Genomic DNA, 23296 nt, shown 5'->3' with positions numbered 1-23296 from the left:
CCCCGCACCCCGCGGATGCTGCGGCCCCAGGCGCCGGGCGACTTGCTCATCGGCCCCTGAGACGGCGCAGCCGCCTTCTGCTCAGGGCCTGCAGGACCACCCGCCTCCGTCAAGGGGAGGAAGGGGCACCCTGCACCCCGCTGGTGACGACCCGTGAGACCACCAGCGACCACGGGCGACAGCGACACCTTTAGCTAGGGGTCGCGGGTGGTGGGTCCAACCTCTGACCCTGACACTCCCCCCATATTTCTCTCTGTGTGTGTCTCTCTCTCTGTGTGTGTCTCTTTCTCTCTCTCTTTCTCCATCTCTCTTTCTCTCTCTCCGCGCCTGTCTCTCTCTCTTTCTCCATCTCTTTCTCTCTGTCCCCGCGCCTGTCTCTCTCTTTCTCTTTTTCTCTTTCTCCATCTCTCTCTCTCTCCGCGCCTCTCTCTCTTTCTCTCTCCATCTCTCTCTTTCTCTCCACGCCTGTCTCTCTCTCTTTCTCCATCTCTCTCTCTCTTTCTCTCCACGCCTGTCTCTCTCTTTCTCTCTTTCTCCATCTCTCCCTTTCTCTCTCTCCGCGCCTCTCTCTCTCTCTCTTTCTCTCTTTCTCCATCTCTCTCTCTCTTTTTCTCCGCGCCTCTCTCTTTCTCTCTTTCTCCATCTCTCTCTCTCTCTTTTTCTCTCTCCGCTCCTGTCTCTCTCTCTCTCTCTCTCTCTCTCTGCATGCTTTAGACAGCCCCGTCCTGCAAATGGTGGGCACATTGCTGCTGTACTACTGCTTTTGGGGGGCAGTCCCAGCACTTGCAGAAAGCGACGAGGAGCAGAGGCGAGTGAGCCCTGAGAAAAGTCAAGTATGGGGCCCCGGGTTGAAGGCGGCGGTGGTCCTGCCCGCGCGCTATTTCTACATCCAGGCGGTGGACACCGCGGGGCACAAGTAAGTGGACCCTGGGGAATGCAGCTCAAGCTTGGGGTGCCCTCACACACACCCTGCAAACCTGATCACCCCACCCCACCCCCAAGAACTCATCGCTCTGCAGCAATTTCAGTGCTAGTTTATTTGGAAGGACTTTGGTTTGTACCCCAATCCATTTTTTTTTTCCTCCTGTAGCTTTAGAAAATTTTGTCAACTAGCTCTGCTAGGCTTTTTTGTATGTTTGTTTTAGATTTGTTTATTTATTATGAGAGAGGACCAGAACACTGCACAGCTCGGGCATTAAGGCAGTGCTGGGGATTGAACCTGCCGCCTATGGGTCTTGGCCCATGTAAATTGGTGTTTATACAGGCTGAGCCATTATTGTTCCAGCCCTGTTCTGGCTTTTTTTTTTTTTTTTTTTTTTTTTGCTATTTTTGCTCAAGAGAGAAGGCAGGTCGACTGCTAGAGGTTTATTTTCTTGTTTTTTGTCTTGTTTTAATATTGTATTAGTGATTTCATCATGATTAACTCGATTATAAGGTAATGGGGTTCATTCCACACAGTTCCCACCACCAGAGTTCCGTGTCCCATTCCCTCCATTAGAAGGTTCACTATTCTTTATCCCTCCTGAAGTGTGGGCCAGAATTCTTTATGTTGTGCAGAAGGTGGAAGGTCTGGCTTCTATAATTGCTTCTCCGCTGGACATGGGTGTTGCCAGGTAGAGCGATACCCCCAGCCTGTGTCTATCTGTCCCTGGAGACATTATTTCAGATTACTTTTGCATAGGTTGGTACACAGATTTTCAACTCAGATATAATCTTAGTTGGTTTCATCTTGCTTCGTTTTTTGTTTTGTTTAATTTTCTGTGTATTTGGGTTTGTCTTTTGAGCTTTCCCGTGTGTCCCCAGGCAGACAGTTGCTGCTAAGAATGTTGGGAAGCTCAAAACGAAAAAAGGAATGGGGAAAAAAAAAAAAAAAAAAGGAAGCATGAGCGGGAGCTTTGGAGTTCGTCTTCCTTGTGTTTGTAACACGCTGATTCCATGTCATTGGACCCAACAGCTCATAAGATTTTGGACTTATTTAGTGAATGGTGGGATTATGAAGCATTAATACTACCATCTGACGTACTAAGATACTTGCATTTTAGTTGTGTTAGTAATTAACATACCTCTGAAATGGTTGCCACTTTTATCAATGAATGCCGACCGTTTATGTTTTGAAGTGGAAAAAAAAAAAATCCATAGGAATAAGAAGTCCTAAAAATGTTTCCAGGGTGAAAGAAAGTTATAAATTTTGTCATTTGCCCATAAATAACACAATTGAAAAAAAATAAATACCATCTCAAGAAAAGCTGGATAAAAGCTTTTATTTATTTATTTAATGTTTCTCTGCCAGGTTTACCACTGGAATTCAGTGCTGGCCTTATGAATCCACCACTCCCTGCAGACTTTTTTGTTGCATTTTTTTTCTTTCTATTTTATTTTTGATTGGACAGAGAAAAATCGAGGAAGAGAGGGAGAAGCAAAGATAAGCACCTACAGACCTGCAACACCTCTCTGAAGCTTCTCCCCTGCAGGTGGGGAGCAGGGGTTCAAACCTGGGTCCTTGTGCATGGTTCTTCTTCTTCTAGCATTTGCCCTTCTTCTGTAGCCAGTCAACAGCGTCAGGTTGAGCCTGATGTCAAGTTTCGAGACCTCCTTTGAATCTGGAGAGGTGGCAGTCGTTGACTATGTGGGTCATAGTCTGTCTGGAGCCACAGGGGCAGTTCGGGTCGTCTCTGGCTCCCCAGCGATGGAACATAGCGGCGCACCGGCCATGGCCTGTTCGATAGCGATGGAGGAGGGCCCAGTCATAACGTGCTAGGTCAAAGCCGGGTTGACGCTCGCAGGGGTCTGTGATGAGGTGTTTGTTCTTTACCTCAGCTGACTGCCAGCTCTGTTTCCAAGAGTCTGGAACAGAGAAGTTCAGTGTAGGCGTAGGGGACCAGATTGGGTGACGAGACGTCAAGCGTTGGACAGGGTGGGTGAAGATATCCGCGTATATTGGCAGGTCCGGTCGAGCGTAGACGTGGGAAATGAACTTAGATGATGCCGCATCCTGACGAATATCTGGCGGGGCGATGTTGCTAAGAACTGGCAACCATGGAACCGGGGTGGAACGGATGGTTCCAGAAATGATCCTCATGGAGGAATATAATTTGGAATCGACCAAGTGGACATGGGGGCTACGGAACCATCCTGGGGCACAGTATTCTGCAGTGGAATAGCAGAATGCCAGAGAGGATGATCGCAGTGTGGAAGCGCTCGCGGCCCATGAGGAGCTGGCCAGTCTTGCAATGATGTGATTCCTCGCGCCCACCTTTGCTGCAGTTTTTATGAGATGTTCGTGAAATGACAGAGTGCGATCGAGAGTAACGCCAAGATAGACTGGCTGGGCTTCATGCCGGATTCTCGTATCGCCAAGCTGCGCATTAAGCTCCCGCGAGGCCGAGGCATGGTTAGATGGAAAACAGATGATACCGTTTTTGCAGTGCTAGGGATTAGTCGCCATTTTTTACAGTCATCAGATATCAGAGACATGTCTTTCGTGAGTGTTTCCTCGAGGATGTCGAACTTGGATGCCTGAGTTGTACATGGTACTATGTGCTCTCAACCAGGTACACCAGACCGAAAGCTTTTGTATGCTGTTAACTGAGTGATAAGCTTCCCGTGGGTAGGCACAATTTAGAATACTGATTTTTTTAAAGAAACATGGAGGGGCCGGGGTGGTGGCATACTAGATTAAGTGCACATAGTACCAAACACAAGGATCCTGGTTTGAGCCCCCAGTTCCCCACCTGCTGGGAAGTCGCTTCACAAGCAGTGAAGCAGGTCTGCAGATGTCTTTCTCTCCCCCTCTCAATTTCTCTGTGTCCTATCCAATAAAAAAGAAAAAAAATGGCCATCAGGAGCAGTGGATTCGTAGTGCAGGCACCGAGCTCCAGCAGTAACCCTGGAGGCAAAAAAAAAAAAAAAAAAAAAAGAGAAGATAATAATCTTCTCCAAAGACTGTCATCTTTAGAAGCACCTTTTAATCACAAATTTCCCATTTTGTTGGACTTGATAAGAATTTTTTCACATAAGGAATACAGAAGTATGCTCACTGTATATATATAGATTAGTATTTTTTTCTTTTCTAAGATGCTTATTTATATGATAGAACAGAAAGAGATTGAGATGGAAGAGAGACAGAGAGACACCTGCAGCCTCACTTTCCCCTTGCAGGTGGGGAGCAGGGGCTTGAACTCAGGGCCCTTTACCTGGTAATGTGTGAACTCAACCTTGTGCACCATCACTCAGCCCCAATCATAACATATTCCCTGAAAATTTTCTAATGGAACTTTTCTATTATCTTGGCCACTGCCATTCAATTCTCTACTGCTATTACTCTTAGATCTATCATGTTGTAGAAGAAAGGGAGAGTTTAAGGACAGAATATGGCAGGGGGACTGTGAGGGCCACAGACTGAACAGTATCCTCTCTGTGCCTTGGTTCTTTACTTATCTATGGTTACTTCTGACTGACTTGGAATTTCTTCTGGGCTCCTGTCTTGATTCATTGTGGTAGCGTTTTTGTTTGTTTGTTTTAGTATTCATTCCCTTTTGTTGCCCTTGTTTTATTGTTGCCGTCATTGTTGATAGGACAGAGAGAAATGGAGAGAGGAGGGAAGACAGAGAGGGGGAAAGACAGACACCTGCAGACCTGCTGTTTACCGCCTGTGAAGCGACTCCCTTGCAGCTGGGGAGCCGGGGCCTGAACTGGGGTCCTCACACCAGTCCTTGTACTTTGTGCCACCTGCACTGTCGCCCGACTCCCTGTGGAAGCTGTTTTATTTGCTCTTAATTTAACTTTTTTTTTATGTGGTTTGTATTTTTGTGTTCTGTCGTTCTTCAGTTGTGTTTTGAGTACAAGCTGGGCTAAAGTCTTTTCACAAATGCGATCTCAAACCACCGATGTGTCAGAAATCCCTCCCTCTCCCAGGTTGAAAGCTGCTCCCCCCCCCCCCAGCTCACACCAGGTGTTGTCTCCAAGTTTGCATGCTGGCTCCGCCCTCGCCTTTGTTCTTTAAAGGAATTGTTTCCTCCCCTGCCACAGGTTTGCATCTTCTCCAGGTGACAGTGTTTTCCAGGTGAGAATCTCAGCTCCAGGCGAGCAGACCGCAAAGGCTGGAATCCAGGTTTTAGACCGAAAAGATGGGTCATACATAGTCATATACAGACTGTTTGCAAGTTACCCAAAACTAAAGATCAGAGTTGAATTCCAAGGTCAACATGTGGACAAATCACCATATATTTTAGAAGGTAATAGAGAGCATCGTGTTTGTTTGTTTGTTTGTTTGTTTTGCCTTATTTGCATGGGAGAGAAGGAGACAGAGATCAGAGCACCGCTCATCTCTGACATGTGCCACTGCTGGGACTTAAACTTGGGACCTGAGGCCTCAGACATGAGAGTTTGGTGCACAACCTCTATTCTGTCTCCCTGGCCCCTGGAACTCATGAAGTATCCTGTGTACAGGTTGGGACTAGAGTCTTGAAACTGGGTCCTTGGTACAGCAGTGCTGCAGGTGTTTCTCTGTCTCTCTTTCTCTCTCCCCTTCCCATCTCAATTCCTCTCTGTCCTGTCTTTTGTTTTTTTTTTTTTTTTAAAAAAGCAAGATTTGAATGGAAAAGCACTTTAGATTGTGCTGCCAGGGGGGCAGGTGGTGGCGCACCTGGTTAAGCGCTCACATCACAGTGCGCAAGGCCCCAGCTTGAAGCCCCTGGTCCCCACCTGCAGGGGCAAAGTTTCACGAGTGGTGAAGCAGGACTGCAGGTGTCTCTCTCCTTCTCTGTCTCCCTCTCAATTTCTCTGTCTCTATCCAAAATAAATAAGTAAAAGCATATTTCGGGAGTCGGGCGGTAGTGCAGCAGGTTAAGCACACGTGGCATGAAGCGCAAGGATCAGCATAAGGATCCCGGTTTCAGCCCCTGGCTCCCCACCTGCAGGGCAGTCGCCTCACAGGCGGTGAAGCAGGTCTGCAGGTGTCTGTCTTTCTCTTCCCCCTCTCTGTCTTCCCCTCCTCTCTCCATTTCTCTCTGTCCTATCCAACAGTGACAACGACATCAATAACAACAACAATAAAACAACAAGGGCAAGAAAAGGGAATAAATAAGTATTTAAAAATTAAATATATATATATATATATTTAATTATCAGTACTGTTAGAGTTGTGATTATCCCCACCATTACCTGTGTTGATGAATTGCATGCAACCAGGGCCAGTATACCATGAGAACTGTGACTGCCCCTTGGAGGACAGTGAAGCCTGGCTGCAAGAGATGAACTGCCCAGAAACCTTTCCTCAGATCCAGAGAGATCTCCAGCACTTCCGCGTCATCGACCCAGAAAAGATTGCAGTGGAAATCCCCAAGAGATTCGGACAAAGGCAGATACTATGCCACTATACCTTGAAGGATAACAAGGTACTTTCCAGGACGGCAGCAGGTTGCTTGGTTTTGGAGGGGGTTTTTGGCTTTGACCCTCTGGCTACGACTCACTCCACAAATCCCAAGTCCTTCTGAGACTATGAGGTGGGCCGGCACTGAGGAAACCCACCTGGCAGCAGTGACTTCTCTTGCAGGTGTACCTCCAGACTCACGGGGAGCACGTCGGTTTCAGAATTTTCATGGACGCCATCCTACTTTCTTTGACTCGAAAAGTAAGTCTTTCTGTGGTAGGAGAATCAACTTAAGGGGGCCGGGTGGTGGCACACCTGCTTGAGCACACTCGTTACAATGTGCAAGGACCCGGATTTGAGCACCAACGCCCCAGTCCCCACTTGCAGGGGGAAAGTTTTGCGAGTGGCAAAGCAGTGTTGCAGGTGTCTCTGCCTCGCTCCCTCTCGATTTCCGCTGTCTATCCATTAAGTAAGTAAAGATAATTAAAGAAAGAAAAAGAGAGAGTCAGGTGGTAGTGTAGCAGGTTAAGCTCAGGTGGCGCTAAGCGCAAAGACCGGTGTAAGGATCCTGGTTCGAGTCCCAGGCTCCCCACCTGCAGGGGAGTCACTTCACAAGCAGTGAAGCAGGTCTGCAGGTGTCTGTCTTTCTCTCCCCTCTGTCTTCTTCCCCTCTCTCCATTTCTCTGTCCTATCCAACAACAATGACAACTATAACAATAAAACAACAAGGGCAACAAAAGGGAATAAATAAATAAATATTTAAAAAAGAACTTAAAGTAAATTTTCATAATCTCACTTTTTAAGGAAATAAGATTTTTTAATTTTTTATATTTTTATTAGTGATTTAATACGCATTTACAAAATTATAGGAGAATGGTGGAATAATTCTATATGGTTTTCACCACCAGAGTTCTGTGCCACTGTCCTGTTCATTTTTGTTTTCCCAAGATCACAGATACATGCCGGGCTAGCTTCGCAGGCGGGAGACAGACGACCAGGGACTCATGGCTGAGCTGGGAACGCAGTTCAAGCTTTATTGATGAGCGGGGATACAGTGCAATCAATCAAATCTCCCTTCTTTAGAAAATCCTGTCCTTTATATCTCCTGAAGGGGAAGTGTCAGGAAGAGGAAGTAGGTAGGATAGGGGGTGGGGAGAAGGAAAAAAAGCAGTGGGGATTAAACAGTGGAAAACAGGATGTGACTAGGAGAGGGGGCAGAGTGGAAAAAGAACGCCAACCAGTGGGGATTAAACCAATGCGGGTCTCAAACAAAACAATGATTATGTAAATAGACCACAACATTAAGCAATGCAAATGAACCTAAGGTGATGATCAAAACAGAAGGGGTCTTAGAAGCAGACCAACCGATACAGGCTAATTTGAGAATGATCTAGCTTTACCTATGTATGCATATTCTTAGCCCCGTTTTTTTCCTACGGTCCTGCTTTCATTTCCTTTGAGTCACCCCCTGTAACTATTTCTACTTCCAGGTGTTCTTCCTTTCTTTTCTCTTCTCTCTGAGATAAAAGGAACATGGCCTGGCTTCCTCTGGTATTTTCCAGATTCACTTCCCTTTCTGGTGACAAATCTTCTCCTAATATTGTCACTCTAGCACTAGGGACCAAAATTCTCTCTGGGGTGCAGAGAGTGGGAATTCTGGCTTCCATGATGGCTTCTCCGCTAGACGTGATCAATGCCCTGGCTTCTGTAGTGGTGAAGCAGGTTTGCAGGTGTCTCTCTTTCTCTCTCTTTCCTTATCTCCCTCTCCCCTCTCAATTTCTCTCTGTTCTATCAAATAAAAAAGAAAGGAAAGAAAGAAGGAGGAAGAAAGGAAGGAAGGGCTGTTGGGAGCAGTGAATTTGTAGTGCCAGCACCAAGTCTCTGTAATTACCCTGGTAGGAAAAACAAAAACAGGAACATTGGGCTGGGGAGGCTACAGTGGTACAAATGCTCAAGACCCTCAGTTTATTCTGCAGTGCTGCAATTAAAAATGAAAACATCCTGCGGTTTTCTGTCATGTGGGACACCAGATTCATTTCCTAGGGCTGCAGTAACGGAATCTGACGAGCTGGGTGGCTTCCAGTGATAGCAGTGCCCACGCCAGCAGTTCTACAGGCTGGCACTTTGAAATGCAAGTGGCACCGGGCCTGCTCCCTCCCCTGGGGACCGTCCTTCCTCAGCCTCAGGGCGGCCCAGCAGTCCTCGGTGACCTGGGGCTTGTGACCTCTCACTCCCCTCCCTGCCTGTGGTCACAGGGCCTTCTTCCCATCGTCCCTGTCCTCACAGACATCAGGCCTCGTACATCCAGGTACACTCCTTCCTGTATACCCCCTCTTTTTTTTTTAACTAGTAATGTTTAGAGCAGCCCTTTTTCCAAAAGAGGTCATTCTGAGATGCTGGGGTGAAAGACAGGGAAATATATCTTTATTTGGGAATGGGGAGGTGGTGTAGGGGGCATAATTCTACCTGTAGCAAGACCTTATAGAAGGGATGATAGGGGTGGGGGGGGCCTGGATAGTGGCCAGCCAGTTGAGTGCACACATTACAAGGCACAAGAACCTGGATTCAGTCCTTGGCTCTCCGCCTGTAGGGAGAAAGCTTCATAATCAGTAAGCTTCACAATCTATATCTTTTTCCCTCTCTCTCTTTCTCCCTCCCTTCTCAATTTCTCTCTGTCCTATCAAATAAAATAGAAAGGAAAAAATGGGGGCTTAGTGGTGGCACATCTGGTTGAGCACACATATTACAGTGCCCAAGGACCCAGGTTCAAGCCCCCGGTCCCCCCCTGCAGGGGGAAAGCTTTACAAGTGGTGAAGCAGGGCTGCAGGTATCTCTCTGTCCCTCTCCCTCTCTACCTCCCCTTTCCCTCTTGATTTCTGGCTGTCTCTATCCAGTAAATAAATAAAGAGAATAATAATTAAAAAAAAAAGACAGGAAAAAATGGCTCTGGGCCTCCTCTGCAGCTGGGGGGTGGACTCACAAATGGAAGCAGTGAGTGCTGTAGGTTTCTGAGTCCCTCTCTGTCACCTCTGTCATCTGATTTTCTCTCTGTCTCTATCCAAAATAAATGAATCATAAATAAATAAAAAGAAACCAAAGAGTGAAAAAGCCAGCCCCAGAGTTGTGGAATCAGACATACACCAGGCCTCCGTGCTGAGAGCAAATGAAGAGCAGATGAAAGGGCTGGGCAATGGCTCACCGGTCGAACACACATATCGGGAGTCGGGCTGTAGCGCAGCGGGTTAAGCGCAGGTGGCACAAAGCGCAGGGACCGGCGTGAGGATCCCGGTCGGGGACTGGCCCCGGCTCCCCACCTGCAGGGGGGTCGCTTCACAGGCGGTGAAGCGGGTCTGCAGGTGTCTGTCTTTCTCTCCCCCTCTGTCTTCCCCTCCTCTCTGCATTTCTCTCTGTCCTATCTAACAACAGCTACATCAATAACAACAACAACAAGATCGACAATGAAAACAACAAGGGCAACAAAAAGGAAATAAGTAAATATTTTTTAAAAAGTAAAAAAAATAAACACACATATCACTGTGCTCAAAGACCCAGGTTCAAGCCCCTGCTCCCCACCCACAAGCGGTGAAGCAGGTCTGCAGGTATCTCACTTTCTCTCTCCCTTCCCTCCCCTCAGTTTCTACCTGTGTTGTCAAATAAAAAAGAAAAAATGAAATGGCAGAAATGGCCACTGAGAATGGTGGATTCATAGCGCTGGCATTGAGGTCCAGCGATAACCCTGGTGGGAACGAAGAAGGGAAAGATGGAAGGAAGGAGAAAGGAAGAAAAGGAGGGAGAGAGGGAGGAAGGAAGTTTTTTTTTTTTCTTTTAAAGTTAAGACACATGCAGGCAAGGGCCTCTCCCCACCCACCCTGACCCCCGCGTAGAAGCTTCTCTGCTCTCCCGCCGCAGGTGAGGATGCCGGACATGGAGTTCTTTGTTAACCTGGGCGACTGGCCTCTGGAGAGGAGGAGCTCCAGCTCGAACATCCTGCCCATCTTCTCCTGGTGTGGCTCTTCCGACTCCAGGGACATCGTGATGCCCACCTACGACCTGACCGACTCGGTGCTGGAGACCATGGGCCGGTGAGCCAGGGTTGGGGGGAGCCACACCAAATCCAGGGCTCCCTCCTCTCCCAGCAGCCTCTGCGTGGGCACTGTTTGGTGGTGTGTGTGTGTGTGTGTGTGTGTGTGTGTGTGTGCAGGGATCCGACGCCGGAGAGATGATCCAGGAACCAAGCTCCTGGTGGTAGCAATACAAATCTTTATTCATGCGGGAGCCCCGGAGTCGGGTGTGAGTGCAGCGGGTTAAGCCACACGGAGTCAACCGGAATGGCCGGTGTCCGCCTCCCGCACGCCTGACCTCCTCTAGGTCGGGACGTGGAAGAGAGGAGAAACCAGAAACAGAAGTGGCTTTTATAATACCGTAAGTGGAAGGGGCTGGAAATGGTAGTGGCTTCTCTAGCAATCGTGGCCAGGGATTCAGTTGGCGGGAATCGGCAATAAACTGTGGGGACTTAGGAGGGAGACCGCTAGTCATATGTAAGACAAAGCAGAAGATTGGTACGTAGATAATAATACCAGCATTAGTACGTAGATAATAATACCAGCATGGAAATAGGGTGGTTTGTGGGCCCTGCCAAGCTCGACCACAACTGCACAATTTTCCGACAATCCGATGGCTCGTTCTGTCTTGCAGGGTGAGCCTGGACATGATGTCGGTGCAGGGGAACACGGGCCCCCCGTGGGACAGCAAGAACTCCACGGCACTGTGGAGGGGCCGGGACAGCCACAAGGAGAGGCTGGAGCTTGTGAAACTCAGCAGGAAGCACCCCGACCTCATCGACGCCGCCTTCACCAACTTCTTCTTCTTCAAGCACAACGAGAGCCTCTACGGACCCATCGTGAAGCACATCTCTTTCTATGATTTCTTCAAGGTGTGGCTTTCCTCCTCCGGGTGCCTGGCTATAAACTACCAGGTGGTTGAGAGCACACATTATTGTGTGCAGGGACCCAGGTTCAAGCACCTGGTCCTCTACCTGCAGCACAGGGGTGGTGGTGGTGTTGGAGGTGGGAGGGGAAGCTTCCCAAGCAGTGAAGCCGGGCTGCAGGTGTCTCTCTGTCTCTCTCTCTCTCTCTCTCTCTCCCTTTCTGTCTCCCTCTCCCCTCTCAATATTTATAGCAGGGAAAAATGGCCGCCAGGAGCAGTGAATTGGTCATGCAGGCACCGAGCCCCAGAAATAGTCCTGGTGGCAATCAGATCAAATCAGATCAAGGGTGGGAGAGGTGAGCACAGAGTATAGTGGCTTTTGGGCTGGGGAGGTCGGTCACTGCGGAGCACAGGATCCAGGTGTCTGAGGTCCCAGGTCTGACCCTTGCTACGTGTCAGAGCTCAGTGATGCTCTGCTCGCCCGTGCTCCCCTTTCTTTCTCTTTCTCCTCCCTCTCTCTTCTCTCTACCCCCTCCCTCTCCCTCTCCACTGTAATAATTTTTTTAATGCTGGTACCAGGAATGAAAGACACCTCCCCGCATATGTGACACCACGATGCAGATTCAGCCTGTCTAACTGGAGAGATGAGAGTAAGGGGTAAAGCAGCAAAGCCCTGACCTTCCCTTGGCACTGTCCTTGGTGCCCCCATGTGGTACCAGGGCTCGAACCCAGGGCCTCACATATGGGAGGGAAGGCTCTCTACCTGAAAAAAACCATCATAGCATTTTACGATTTCAAAGTCACCGCCAGTCTGTCTTGAGTTTGTAGATCTCAGATGGCAGTTTTTGTTACAGTGCTGGTTGCCTCAAGGTTAGGCTTGTACAGTTTAGGAATCAGGACAGACATGTAGCTCTAGGTTGGCATTCTCTCTCTCACTCTCTCTCTCCCTTTACCTGCCCTTCCTTTTCTTTTTTTAAATATTCATCTATTTGTTTTTGTTGCCCTTGTTGTTTCATTGCTATAGTTATCATTGCTATAGTTATCATTGTTGTTATTGATGTCGTCATTGTTAGATAGGACAGAGAGACATGGAGAGAGGAGGGGAAGACTGAGAGGGGGAGAGAGAGACAGACACCTGCAGACACCAGACAGACCTGCTTCACCACTTGTGAAGCGACTCCCCTGCAGGTGGGGAGCGGGGAGGGGCGGCTCCTTACAGTCCTTGCGCTTTGCACCACACACGCTTAACCCGCTGCACTACTGCCCATCACCCCTGCCTTTTTTCTTTTTTAAAAGCTGGGGCCTCAAGCATATGCCATTTCATTGCTCCCGGGCCAGCTTTATCCAGATAGAGACACAGAGAGAGAGAGAGAGAGAGAGAGAGAGAGAGATACCACAGCACAGGAGCTTTCCCCAGTGCCATGGAACATCCCATGTGGTATCAGGGCTCACACTTGGTGAACACACGCCCCAACCAGTAGACTGTCTCTTCAGCCCTGGGTCAGACGTGTTCTGAAGGCAGAGGCAACATGTCCCTCCGGTTTGTCTCTGAGAATGAGGAGGCTTCCTGTGTGGGAAGCAGGGGAGAGGAGGACAGGGAGGTGGGCTGCCCTTCCCGACGGCCATGGTTTTGCAGCATAAGTACCTGATCAGCGTGGACGGTACGGTGGCCGCCTACCGCCTGCCCTACCTGCTGGTGGGCGACAGCGTGGTGCTGAAGCAGGACTCCATCTTCTACGAGCACTTCTACCAGGAGCTGCGGCCCTGGGAGCACTACATCCCCGTGAAGAGCAACCTGAGCGACCTGCTGGACAAGCTGCAGTGGGCCAAGGAGCACGACGAGGAGGTCAGTGCAGCCCGCCCAGAGTCAGGGCTTGCAGCCAGCATCCTGTGCCCAGATGCTCCAGCTTGGTCCCCGGTGGGTGCGTGGAAGCCAGCACCTCCTGGCGGGCACCCGTAGTAAATGCAGGTGTTGAGCTGAGAATTAGCTCTCAGCCCCCAACCTGCTCCTACATGGTAGACCTTGCCATCTCTGACATCCCAGGACAAGGAGGACACAATGAAAATGGAGGCTGGGGGAATCGGGTGGTAGGTAGCACAGCAGGTTAAGGACCGGGCATAAGGATCCCGGTTCGAGTACCCAGCTCCCCACCTGTAGGGGAGTTACTTCACAGGCGGTGAAACAGGTCTGCAGGTGTCTCTCATTCTCTCCCCCTCCTCTCTCCATTTCTCTCTGTCCTGTCCAACAACAACATCATCAATGACAATAATAATAATAACCACAACAATGACAAAACAACAAGGGCAGCAAAAGGGAAGAAAAAAAATAGCCTCCAGGGGGCCAGGTGGTATCGCACCTGGTTAAGTGCACATCTTACAGTGCTCAGGGACCTGGGTTCAAGCCCCTGATCCCCACCTGCAGGGGAAAAGCTTCACAAGTGGTGAAACAGGTCTGCAGGTGTCTCTCTGTCTCTCTCCCTCCCCTCTCAATTTCTCTCTGTCTCTATGAAATAATAAATAAATAAAATATTTTTTAAAAAATAGCCTCCAGGAGCAGTGGATTCATGGTGCAGGCACCGAACCCCAGTGATAACCCTGGAAGCCAAAAAAAAGCAAACGGAGACTGGGAGGTGGCAGTTGTGGTTATATGGGTTACTCAACTCGGAGAACAGGGTTTGAGCCCCTAGCTGACACTTGGGAGCTCCTCTGGGGGTCAGCTTCACCTGTGGTGGAGCAATGTTGTCATGCCATCTCCCCTTCTCTCTCTGCCTCTCTCCCTGGTTGTCTCTCTCTGTCTCTCACCCCCCGATTTAAAAAAAGGGGGGGGGAGTCGGGCTGTAGCGCAGCGGGTTAAGCACAGGTGGCGCAAAGCACAAGGAGCGGCATAAGGATCCCGGTTCGAACCCCGGCTCCCCACCTGCAGGGGAGTCGCTTCACAGGTGGTGAAGCAGGTCTGCAGGTGTCTATCTTTCTCTCCTCCTTTCTGTCTTCCCCATCTCTCTCCATTTCTCTCTGTCCTATCCAACAACGACAACAACAATAATAACTACAACAATAAAACAACAAGGGCAACAAAAGGGAATAAATAAATAAAATAAATATTTTTTTAAAAAAAGGTTAAAAAAAGAAGAAAAAGAATGGCCATCAGGAGTGGTGGTGTCATGCCAGTACTGAGAGATATCCCTGGTGGCTTTTTTAAAAAATAAATAGTGGGACACATAAAGACAATCAAATGTCTTCTTAAAGGGAATTTTTGTTCTCTTAGGCAAAGAAGATCGCAAAAGCAGGACAGGAATTTGCAAGAAACAATCTCATGGGTGACGACATCTTCTGTTATTATTTCCGACTTTTCCAGGTGAGTGTTTTCAAAGAAAGTAGACAGGCTACTTACAATGTGGATCTTCAGAAACCAAAAAGAGTAAAATATTTCAGTTCTCAGTTTCTCACTAGTAGATGTACGTAGAGAGATCTGTGGGACTAAAACTCAAGCCTCTAATATTAAATAGTAGACAGCCAAAGCTTAGCTAACAGAGAATACTTCAACCCTGTGAGAGTTGAATTTTTTTAATATATTTTTTAAAATTTATATTTATTTATTTTCCCTTTTGTTGCCCTTGTTGTTTCTTTATTGTTGTGGTAGTTGTTGTTATTGATATCATTGTTGTTGGATAGGACAGAGAGAAATGGAGAGAGGAGGAGAAGACAGAGAGGGAGAGAGAAAGACAGACACCTGCAGACCTGCTTCACCGCCTGTGAAGCGACTCCCCTGCAGGTGGGGAGGGAGCCGGGGGCCTGAACCGGGATCCTTAAGCCGGTCCTTGTGCTTCGCACCACGTGCGCTTAACCCACTGTGCTACACCGACTCCCAAGAGTTTAATTTATACAAAAGTTTAATGATATGTGGTCGGAAATCAGCCTTTAATCCTGCAAAGTTACTGTGCATGGATTCATACTTTTTTTAAACATTTTTTTCTTCTTTTTTTTAATTAGTGATTAAATATTGGCTTACAAAATTTCAAGATAGCATGGGTATAGTTCCACACTATATCCATCACAGGAGTTCTGTGTCCACATTCCTTCCATTGAAAACTGCAATGGTTCTCCCAGGGTCACAGACATGGGTTGACTATTATTTCTATAACTATCTATACTTATATATATTTGCCCATTTTTCCCCCATGGTCCTACCTTCCTTTCCTTTCTAAATCATACCTACACCTATTGCTATTTCCGAGTGTCCTTCCTTTTCCCCTCCTTCTCCAAGTCTTAATGGAATTGGAGCTCAGGGCCTTCTGGTCATCTTCCCCTAACAATTCTTCTGCTCTGGGAGTATGGACCAAAGTTCGCCATGGGGTGCGGAAGGTTGAAGGTCTGGCTTCTATCCTTGTTTCTCTGCTGGACATGGTGTTAACAGCTGGATCCATACACCCCCAGCCTGTTTCTTTTCTTTTTAATTTTCTTAATATTTATTTATTTTCCCTTTTGTTGCCTTTGTCTTATTGTTATAGTTATTGTTGTTATCAGTGTCATCATTGTTAGGACGGAGAGAAATGGAGAGAGGACGGGAAGACAGAGAGGGGAGAGAAAGATAGACACCTGCAGACTTGCTTTACCACCTGTGAAGCGACTCCCCTGCAGGTGGGGAGCCGGGGGCCTTGAACCGGATTCCTTAACTTAGCGCCATGTGCGCTTAACCCGCTGCGCTACCACCCAACTCCCCACCAGCCTGTTTCTGTCTTTCCCTGGTGAGGTCGGGTTTTGGAGAGGTGAGGTGCCAGGACACATGATACACTGGTGAGGTTGTCTGCCCAGGGGAGTCAGGGTAGAATCAAAGTAGCATCAGCAACTTGGTGTCTGTGGTTGAGTGAGTTGCTGAAGAAATTCTGGTTGTAACTGGTTGAGTTTTCAGGTGATTTTTTTGTTGTCTTTTCCTGATTTCTGGCTGTCTCTATCCAATAAATAAATAAATATAACAAAATAATAACTACTACCAATGTTGTGTTAGGATGTGGATTCAGGTATCCCTAATGCCAAATATTTATTTTTTTCTAACATCCCTGCTGCTTTTTAAAAAATATTTACTTATTTATTTATTCCCTTTTGTTGCCCTTGTTGTTTTATTGTTGTAGTTATTATTGTTGTGGTTATTGCTGTCGTTGTTGTTGGATAGGACAAAGAAAAATAGAGAGAGGAGGGGAAGACAGAGAGGGGGAGAGAAAGATAGACACCTGCAGACCTGGTCTGAAATGGCTTCTACTTTATAGCCAGGCCTCCAGAGGCGCCTCTTCTTATTAGCAATTTAATATCCATTTACAAAATCACAAGATCTTATGGGTGCGATTCCATAACATTCCCACCACCACAGCTCTATGTCCACATCCCCTCCATTAGAAAGGGTAGTAGTTCCTCCCAAGGTTCACAGTCTTTTGTTTTTATTTTATTTTATTTTATCAGAGCACTGTTCAGCTCTGGCTTATGGTGGTGTGGGGGATTGAACCTGGGACATTGGAGCCTCAGGCATGAGAGTCTGTTTGCATAGCCATTATGCTATCTACCCTCCGCCAGTTCATAGTCTTCTGTACCACATTGCTTCTTCCTGGAAAGCTCATGGCGTTGTCCACAATGGTCCATTTGGACCTACTGTTCTAAGTCCGCAGGGTTTGTGATCTCTCTTGGAAATCATTTCCATGGGCCTGAGGACTTATGCCTTGGTAAATTTTTTTAATTAATTTATTATTGGATAGAGACAGAAATTGAGGGAGAGGGGACATAGAGAGGAAAACAGACAGACAGACACCTCAAGCCCTGCTTCACCACTCATGAAAAGCTTTCCCCCTGCAAGTGGGGACCAGGGGCTTGAACTCAGGTCCTTGCATACTGTAATGTGTGAGCTTAACCAGATGCACCACCGCCTGGCCCTGTGCATTTCTAATCAAAGCATATCTGCAAAGTGGGAGGCTTGCAGCCCCCTGTCTCGGGCTTTCTGAGAAGTAGTTGGTTTTTAGTCTACACTGACCGTCCCACCCTTTTCATCCTGGGTGAGGGTATAGGATAAAAAAGGTGAGGTGTGTCCACTCAGAGGACCCTCTCTCTCTCTCTCTAAGTTGCTCGTCAGAGCACTTTGCTTGAACTAGAGGAGAAGCAGCAGCCCGGGAAAATCCTGTAGTCAGTGCGGAGGGGAGAGGAGGCAGGAGTGATCTCATCCTCAAATCTGAAGCTAAGGAAAAGTGGTGGACACAGTTATTCCCACTGCAAGGCAGACTGCAGGAAACACACACACACACACACACACACACACACACACACACACACACACACACACACACAATCTCACATACAGGTCAGCTCTAGAAAGAACAGTAGGGGAAGGTGGAGTGTTTGCCAGCACAAGGCACCCAGAGTTCCAAAGACATCCCTCCTGGAAGCTCGGACACTGGTTGTCACTGGGACACTTTTTTGTGTTTGTTTTTGCCTCCAGGGTTATCGCTGGGGCTCGATGCCGGCACTATGAATCCATTGCTTCTGGTGGCCATGTTTTCCATTTTTCTTGGATAGGACAGAGAGAAATTGAGAGGGGAGAGGGAAATAGAAAGAGAGACACCTGCAGACCTGCTTCACCACTCCTGAAGTATCCCCCCTACAGGTGGGGAGCTGGGGCTAGAACCCGGACCCTTTCGCGGGGCCCTTGTCCTTTATACTGTGTGCGCTCAGCTCAGTGTGCCACTGCCTGACCCCATCACTGGAACACTTTTTTCCCCATAACTGGACCTCTACCAGTTCAGGGAACCATATCGCACCTGCCAACGCAGCAGATTTGGTGACGGTACCTGTTGAAGTGTGACCTAAGGAGAAATGTTTGTATTCTTGCCTATCCAGGGATATGCCAGTCTCCAAGTAAGTGAACCCAAGATCCGCGAGGGCATGGAGAGAGTAGAAGCTCAGACCAAGGATGACCTCTTTCCCTGCACCTGCCACAGGACAAAGGTGACCAGAGCTTGACCTCTGACCCGGAACGAACGGGATCCCAGCCCCCTTCTGCCTTCTGGCTCTGAGCCAGGCCATGGTTGTAGAGTTAGTTCCTTCTGGGACCTGCAGGCATTGCAGGTGAACAGAGAAGCAGAATGCCTGGGGCAAGGCCAGAGAAAAACTGGTCCCGGTCGCCTGGGATTGGAGGAGATGTGTCCAGTATTCAAAGTGGTTTCACTGGTATCACCCAATAATTGCATTTCCCTGTGACAGAGGTTTAGCAAAGTTCATCATCCCTTCTAAGAGAGGTAAAAATAGAGAACCAGGGTTCAATCCCCAGCACCACCATAAGCCATAGTTTAGCAGTGCTCTCTGGTCCGTCTCCCTCTCCCCTTCCCCCCTCCCCCTCCCCCTGCCTCTCCCTCCTTTTCCCTCTCCCTCTCCTTCTCCTTTTCCCTCTCTTCCCTCTTTTCTCTCTCCTCTCGCCTATCTTCTCTCTCTCTCTTTCTCTCTCCCTCTCCCCCCCCCCCCCGCCCCACTGTGTGTGTGTATCTTTCTCTCTCTCTCATTCAAATAAATAAAAGTCAGGGGCCGGGCAGTGGCACACCAGCTTAAGTGCACATAGTGAAATAAATAAAAGTCTTTCAAAAGAGAGAGAGAAAGAACCAAAATTTTAAATACTACTAACATCCCAAAAAGATTGGCATCAGTCAGGAGTGGTGGTGCACACGCTTCTGCACTGCAGTGAGCGGGTTGGCTGGGAGTGGTGACTGTCATGCATAAGAAAGTCCCCAGATATCCAAAACCAATACAGAGCAGAATACTCCTGTGAGCTCCCAATAAAACTGGAAGTTTATCTCTTAAGTGATTTTGAAGGGTTCCCTTATCCACGTGTTCCAGGGGTGAACTTAGAAGTGAGAGGCAGGGATGATGGCTTTGCTTATCTGTTCCTCATTTCCCCCTCCAGAGGCAGGGATGATGGCTTTGCTTATCTGTTCCTCATTTCCCCCTCCAGCCCTCCCCTGGTTCCCTGACATCTGCAAGGCCCTTCACAGTTAGATAGTCCCTGAGATAATCGAGTTCCCAACTGTAGCCCCATGAAACACTTGAGACTTGACCTTTGGGCGATTCCAGAAAAAGTCCTAGAACTTTTAGCAGTAACCTGACATTATCCTTCTTTCATCTCAAGGAGAAAATATCTAACAGACAAACACAGTATTCTTTTGCTTTGAGTCAGGCTCCTCGCAGCCTCTAACTATGTTGCTTCTTAACTGCAGACCAGAGATGAACTCTGATGTGTGAAATACCTCCCTTTTGAATAGTGGTGCTCTCAAGACTCTTCTCTGAGAAGAAGGATGCTTTTGAAACATGGTGCCAAGGACGCTTAAAAATTCACTCTGTGATTGTTTGGAAGATATGTTTCTTCTTATCTTATGCAGTATTCGGATTATGAAGATGTTTCTTCTAATACAGTATTCCCAGGCCAGGACTGTCCTGTGACGTGCATTTTCACACTTTTATAATAAAACCACTTCTATTCTAGAGGCCTATGTGGTGCAAATTATTTTATTATTGTTGTTGTTGTTGTTGTTATTTATTTGTTTTTATTCTGTTTATTGGCTAGAGACCGCCAGAAATCGAGAGGATAGGAGAGACAGAGGAAGAGACACCTGCAGCCCTGCTTCACCTCTTGCAAAGCTTTTCCTCTGCAGGTGGGGACCAAAGGCTCAAATCCGGGTCCTTAAGCACTGTAACATGTGCACTCAACCAGGTGCTCCACCACCCGGTCCCTGTTATTATTTATTATTAATGACGTGTTACAAAATTGTAAGAATACAGGGTCTAGTTCCACACCGCACCCACCACCAAAGTTCTGTGTCCCCATAATCTCACCTCCCAAAGATAAACACCAGAGTTCTCACAAGTTTTATAGTTAGCTTGCTTCTGTTTTTGTTATTGTTATTTGTTTGTATGTGTGTTTTGTTTTGTTGCCTCCACGATTATCACTGGGGCTTGGTGTCAGCACTAGGAATCCACTGCTCCTGGCAGTTATTTTTTTCCTTTTTTTTTTTTTTTTATTTTGCTTCTTTCCATTTTTAATTTGATAGGACAGAGAAACTGAGAGAACAGTGAGAGGTACAGAGGGAAAGAGAAAGACAAGATGCCGGCAGACCTGCTTCATCACTTGTGAAGCGACTCTGTTGGAGGTGGAGTGAGGGCTTGAACCCAGATACTTGAGTAGATCCTTTCATATAGCACTATGTGCGTTTACACGGGCACGCTACTGTGCAGCCCCCTTATTTTGTTTTGTTTCAGGTTCATGACAGAGACACCTACAGCACTGCTTCACTGATTGTGAAGTGTCCTCCGTGCAGGTGAGGCGTGAGGACTTGAACCTGGGTCTTTGCACATGGTTAAAAAATAGTTATTTGGGCGGTAGCGTAGAGGTTAAGTAGACTCGGCTGAAAGAACAAGAACTGGTGTAAGGATCTCAGTTCAAGCCCCCGGCTCCCCACCTGCAGGGCAGTCGCTTCACAGGTGGTGAAGCAGGTCTGCAGGTGTCTTATCTTTCTCTCCCCCTCTCTGTCTTCCCCGCCTCTCTCCATTTTTCTCTGTACTATCCACCAACAGCGACATCGATAACTACAACAATAAAACAACAAGGGCAACAAAAAGGAAAATAAAAATATTTTAAAATTTGTTACTTATTTAATATAGGATAGAGACAGGAATTGAGAGAGGAGGGGAAGAAAGACTGAGAGACACCTGCAGCCTTGCTGCAACAATTGCAAAGCTTTCCCCCTGCAGGTGGGGGCTAGGGGCTTGAACCTGTATCCTGGCACACAGTAATATGTGAACTTATACCAAGTATGCCATTGCCTGGCCTTTCCTCTGGCTCTCTACCTAAAAAAAAAAAAAAAGTCAGCCTAGATTGAAGAAACCCTGGTGATGACAAAAGCAGGAGGGAAGAAAAGTTGTGTGGACAGAACTCTGGATTTTTCCCCCAGGAAAACTGATCTTGAGACTTGGGGTGGTGGTGGTGGTAATAGGTTTGTGGGGGGTGGGAGTGCAGAAGACAAGAATAGCAAGCACAAGTGGCTGAAGTTTTGGGGTTTTTTTAATTGCTTTTTTACCAGAGCACTGCTCGGCTCTGGCTTATGGTGGTGCAGGGGATTGAACCTGGGACTTTGGAGCCTCAGGAATGAAAGTCTCTTTGCATAACCATTGTGCTATCTACCCCTGCCCAAGTAGCTGAATGCTTTGTAAACAGCCATCACAGAATAGTGGCATTGCAGGGAGGTTTAGGCAAGCAAGAGTAAACTTTTTTTTTTTTTTTTTACCAGAGCATTATTAAACTCTGGCTTATGGTGGTACATGGGACTTTGAAGCCTCAGGCATGAGAGTCTCTTTGCATACCCATTAAGCTACCTACCTACCCTCTGCTTGGCCCCCCCAAAGCATAAACTTTTTTTTTTCCCTGCTGGGACTCAGTGCCTGCACTACCAACCCACTGTTCCTGGAGGCTATTTTTTTCCCTTTTGTTGTCCTTGTTTTATTGTTGTGGTTGTTATTGATATTGTTATTGTTGGATAAGACAGAGAGAAATGGGGGGGGGGGAGAAAGATAGAAACCTGCAGATCTGCTTCACCACTTGTGAAGTGACTCCCCTGCAGGTGGGAAGCCAGGGACTCGAACCGGGATGCGTACACTGCTCCCTGCGCTTAACCCACTGTACTACCACCCGACCCCCCAAGGGTCAACTTTTTAAAGAGAAAAGCAAGTGTTAGTTTCTTAGTTAAAGATAAATGCAGCTAGCCTCAGTTTTCCCCTTCCACCCATCACAAACAGGGCTTTCAATTGCTGTTAGCAGTGGCCTTGGTCAGTGTCCTTTCTTCTTCTAGCGTTTGCCCTTCTTCCGTAGCCAGTCAACAGCGTCAGGTTGAGCCTGATGTAAAGTTTCGAGACCTCCTTTGAATCTGGAGAGGTGGCAGTCATTGACTATGTGGGTCATAGTCTGTCTGTAGCCGCAGGGGCAATTCGGGTCGTCTCTGGCTCCCCAGCAATGGAACATAAGTGTCCTTAAAATCGACTCCTTCTGCCCAAGAGTCTGCTGACAACATGACAAGTTGTACTCTGTATATACAAAAGAAAAATGTGCAAATGTTGAGTGGGGATTTTTTTTTTTTAATCATCCAGAGTTCTAGAGGGTGAGAAGTGTATGCAATTGTGCCCCTGTTATCTTACAATCTTGTTAATCATTATGAAACCATTAATAATAATAAAAATAATGGGTTTGCAAAGGTTTCATGGCTGAGACTGAGTTCCCAGATTCAGTCCTTAGCAGCACTGTAATTTAGAACTGATCAGTGCTCCCGTCTCCCTTTCTCTGTATTTCTTTCATTAAAATAATTTTGTTCAAGATTTTTTTTTTAAAAAAAGAAACTTTACTTATTGGATAGAACAGCCCGAAATCGAGAGGGAAGGGGGTGATGGAGTGGGAGAGAGACAGAAACACGTGTAACACTGCTTCACCACTTGCAAAACTTTTCCCCTGCAGGTGGAGACTAAGGGGCTTGAACCCTGGTCTTTTGGGCTTTGCGCATTATAACATGTGCGCTCAACCAGGTATGCCACCACCTGGCCCCATAAAATAAAACTTAAATAAAAAATCATCCAGAACTGTATAGAAAGCACAAAGTAAGTGGCATTTGGCCCAAGAAGCCTGGAGGGGGTGCAGCGAGCCCCTTCGCAGGGCCGCCGCAGTTTGCACGGGCCCTGCAGCGCCTGCGGGAAGCCGGGAAGCGGGGAAGCGAGTGACTTGCAGAGCGGCGGCCCCACCCACGTGGCGGGAGCTCCTACCACCCGGAACAGCGCGCGGGAAACCTCCGGCTCCTGGAGGCTCAGCAAGACCGCGCGCTGAAGGCGGGGCCTACGAGCTAGGGGCGGGGTCTGGGCACTAGGGGCGTGGCCATCCCCACGCTGGGAGCGGGGCCTGCACGCATGCGCAGTAGCGGACGTGACAGCGAGCGGAGA

The 23296-nt window shown here is 47.8% G+C and overlaps 1 protein-coding gene across 2 annotated transcripts; it reads left to right on the top strand.

Annotated features, from left to right (window-relative positions):
- The first annotated feature begins 626 nt into the window (after positions 1-626).
- Positions 627-19804, top strand: POGLUT2 (protein O-glucosyltransferase 2). Of its 2 annotated transcripts, XM_016184973.2 has the most exons (10): positions 628-916; positions 5029-5234; positions 6190-6395; positions 6554-6631; positions 10280-10452; positions 11066-11303; positions 12933-13142; positions 14562-14651; positions 18173-18280; positions 19540-19804. In XM_016184973.2, the coding sequence occupies exons 1-10, from the start codon at positions 732-734 to the stop codon at positions 19555-19557; spliced, it is 1512 nt and encodes a 503-aa protein (XP_016040459.1). In that variant the 5' UTR covers positions 628-731; the 3' UTR covers positions 19558-19804. The 2 variants fall into 2 exon arrangements, with proteins under 2 accessions (XP_060047824.1, XP_016040459.1); XM_060191841.1 differs by lacking the exon at positions 18173-18280 and having other exon boundaries at positions 627-916.
- Positions 19805-23296: the final 3492 nt, after the last annotated feature.

This window comes from Erinaceus europaeus, chromosome 5 (assembly GCF_950295315.1).
Source record: "Erinaceus europaeus chromosome 5, mEriEur2.1, whole genome shotgun sequence".
Classification (NCBI taxonomy): domain Eukaryota; kingdom Metazoa; phylum Chordata; class Mammalia; order Eulipotyphla; family Erinaceidae; genus Erinaceus; species Erinaceus europaeus.
Note: the sequence above shows the minus strand (reverse complement) of the source record. Positions and strands in the feature narration are given on the sequence as shown.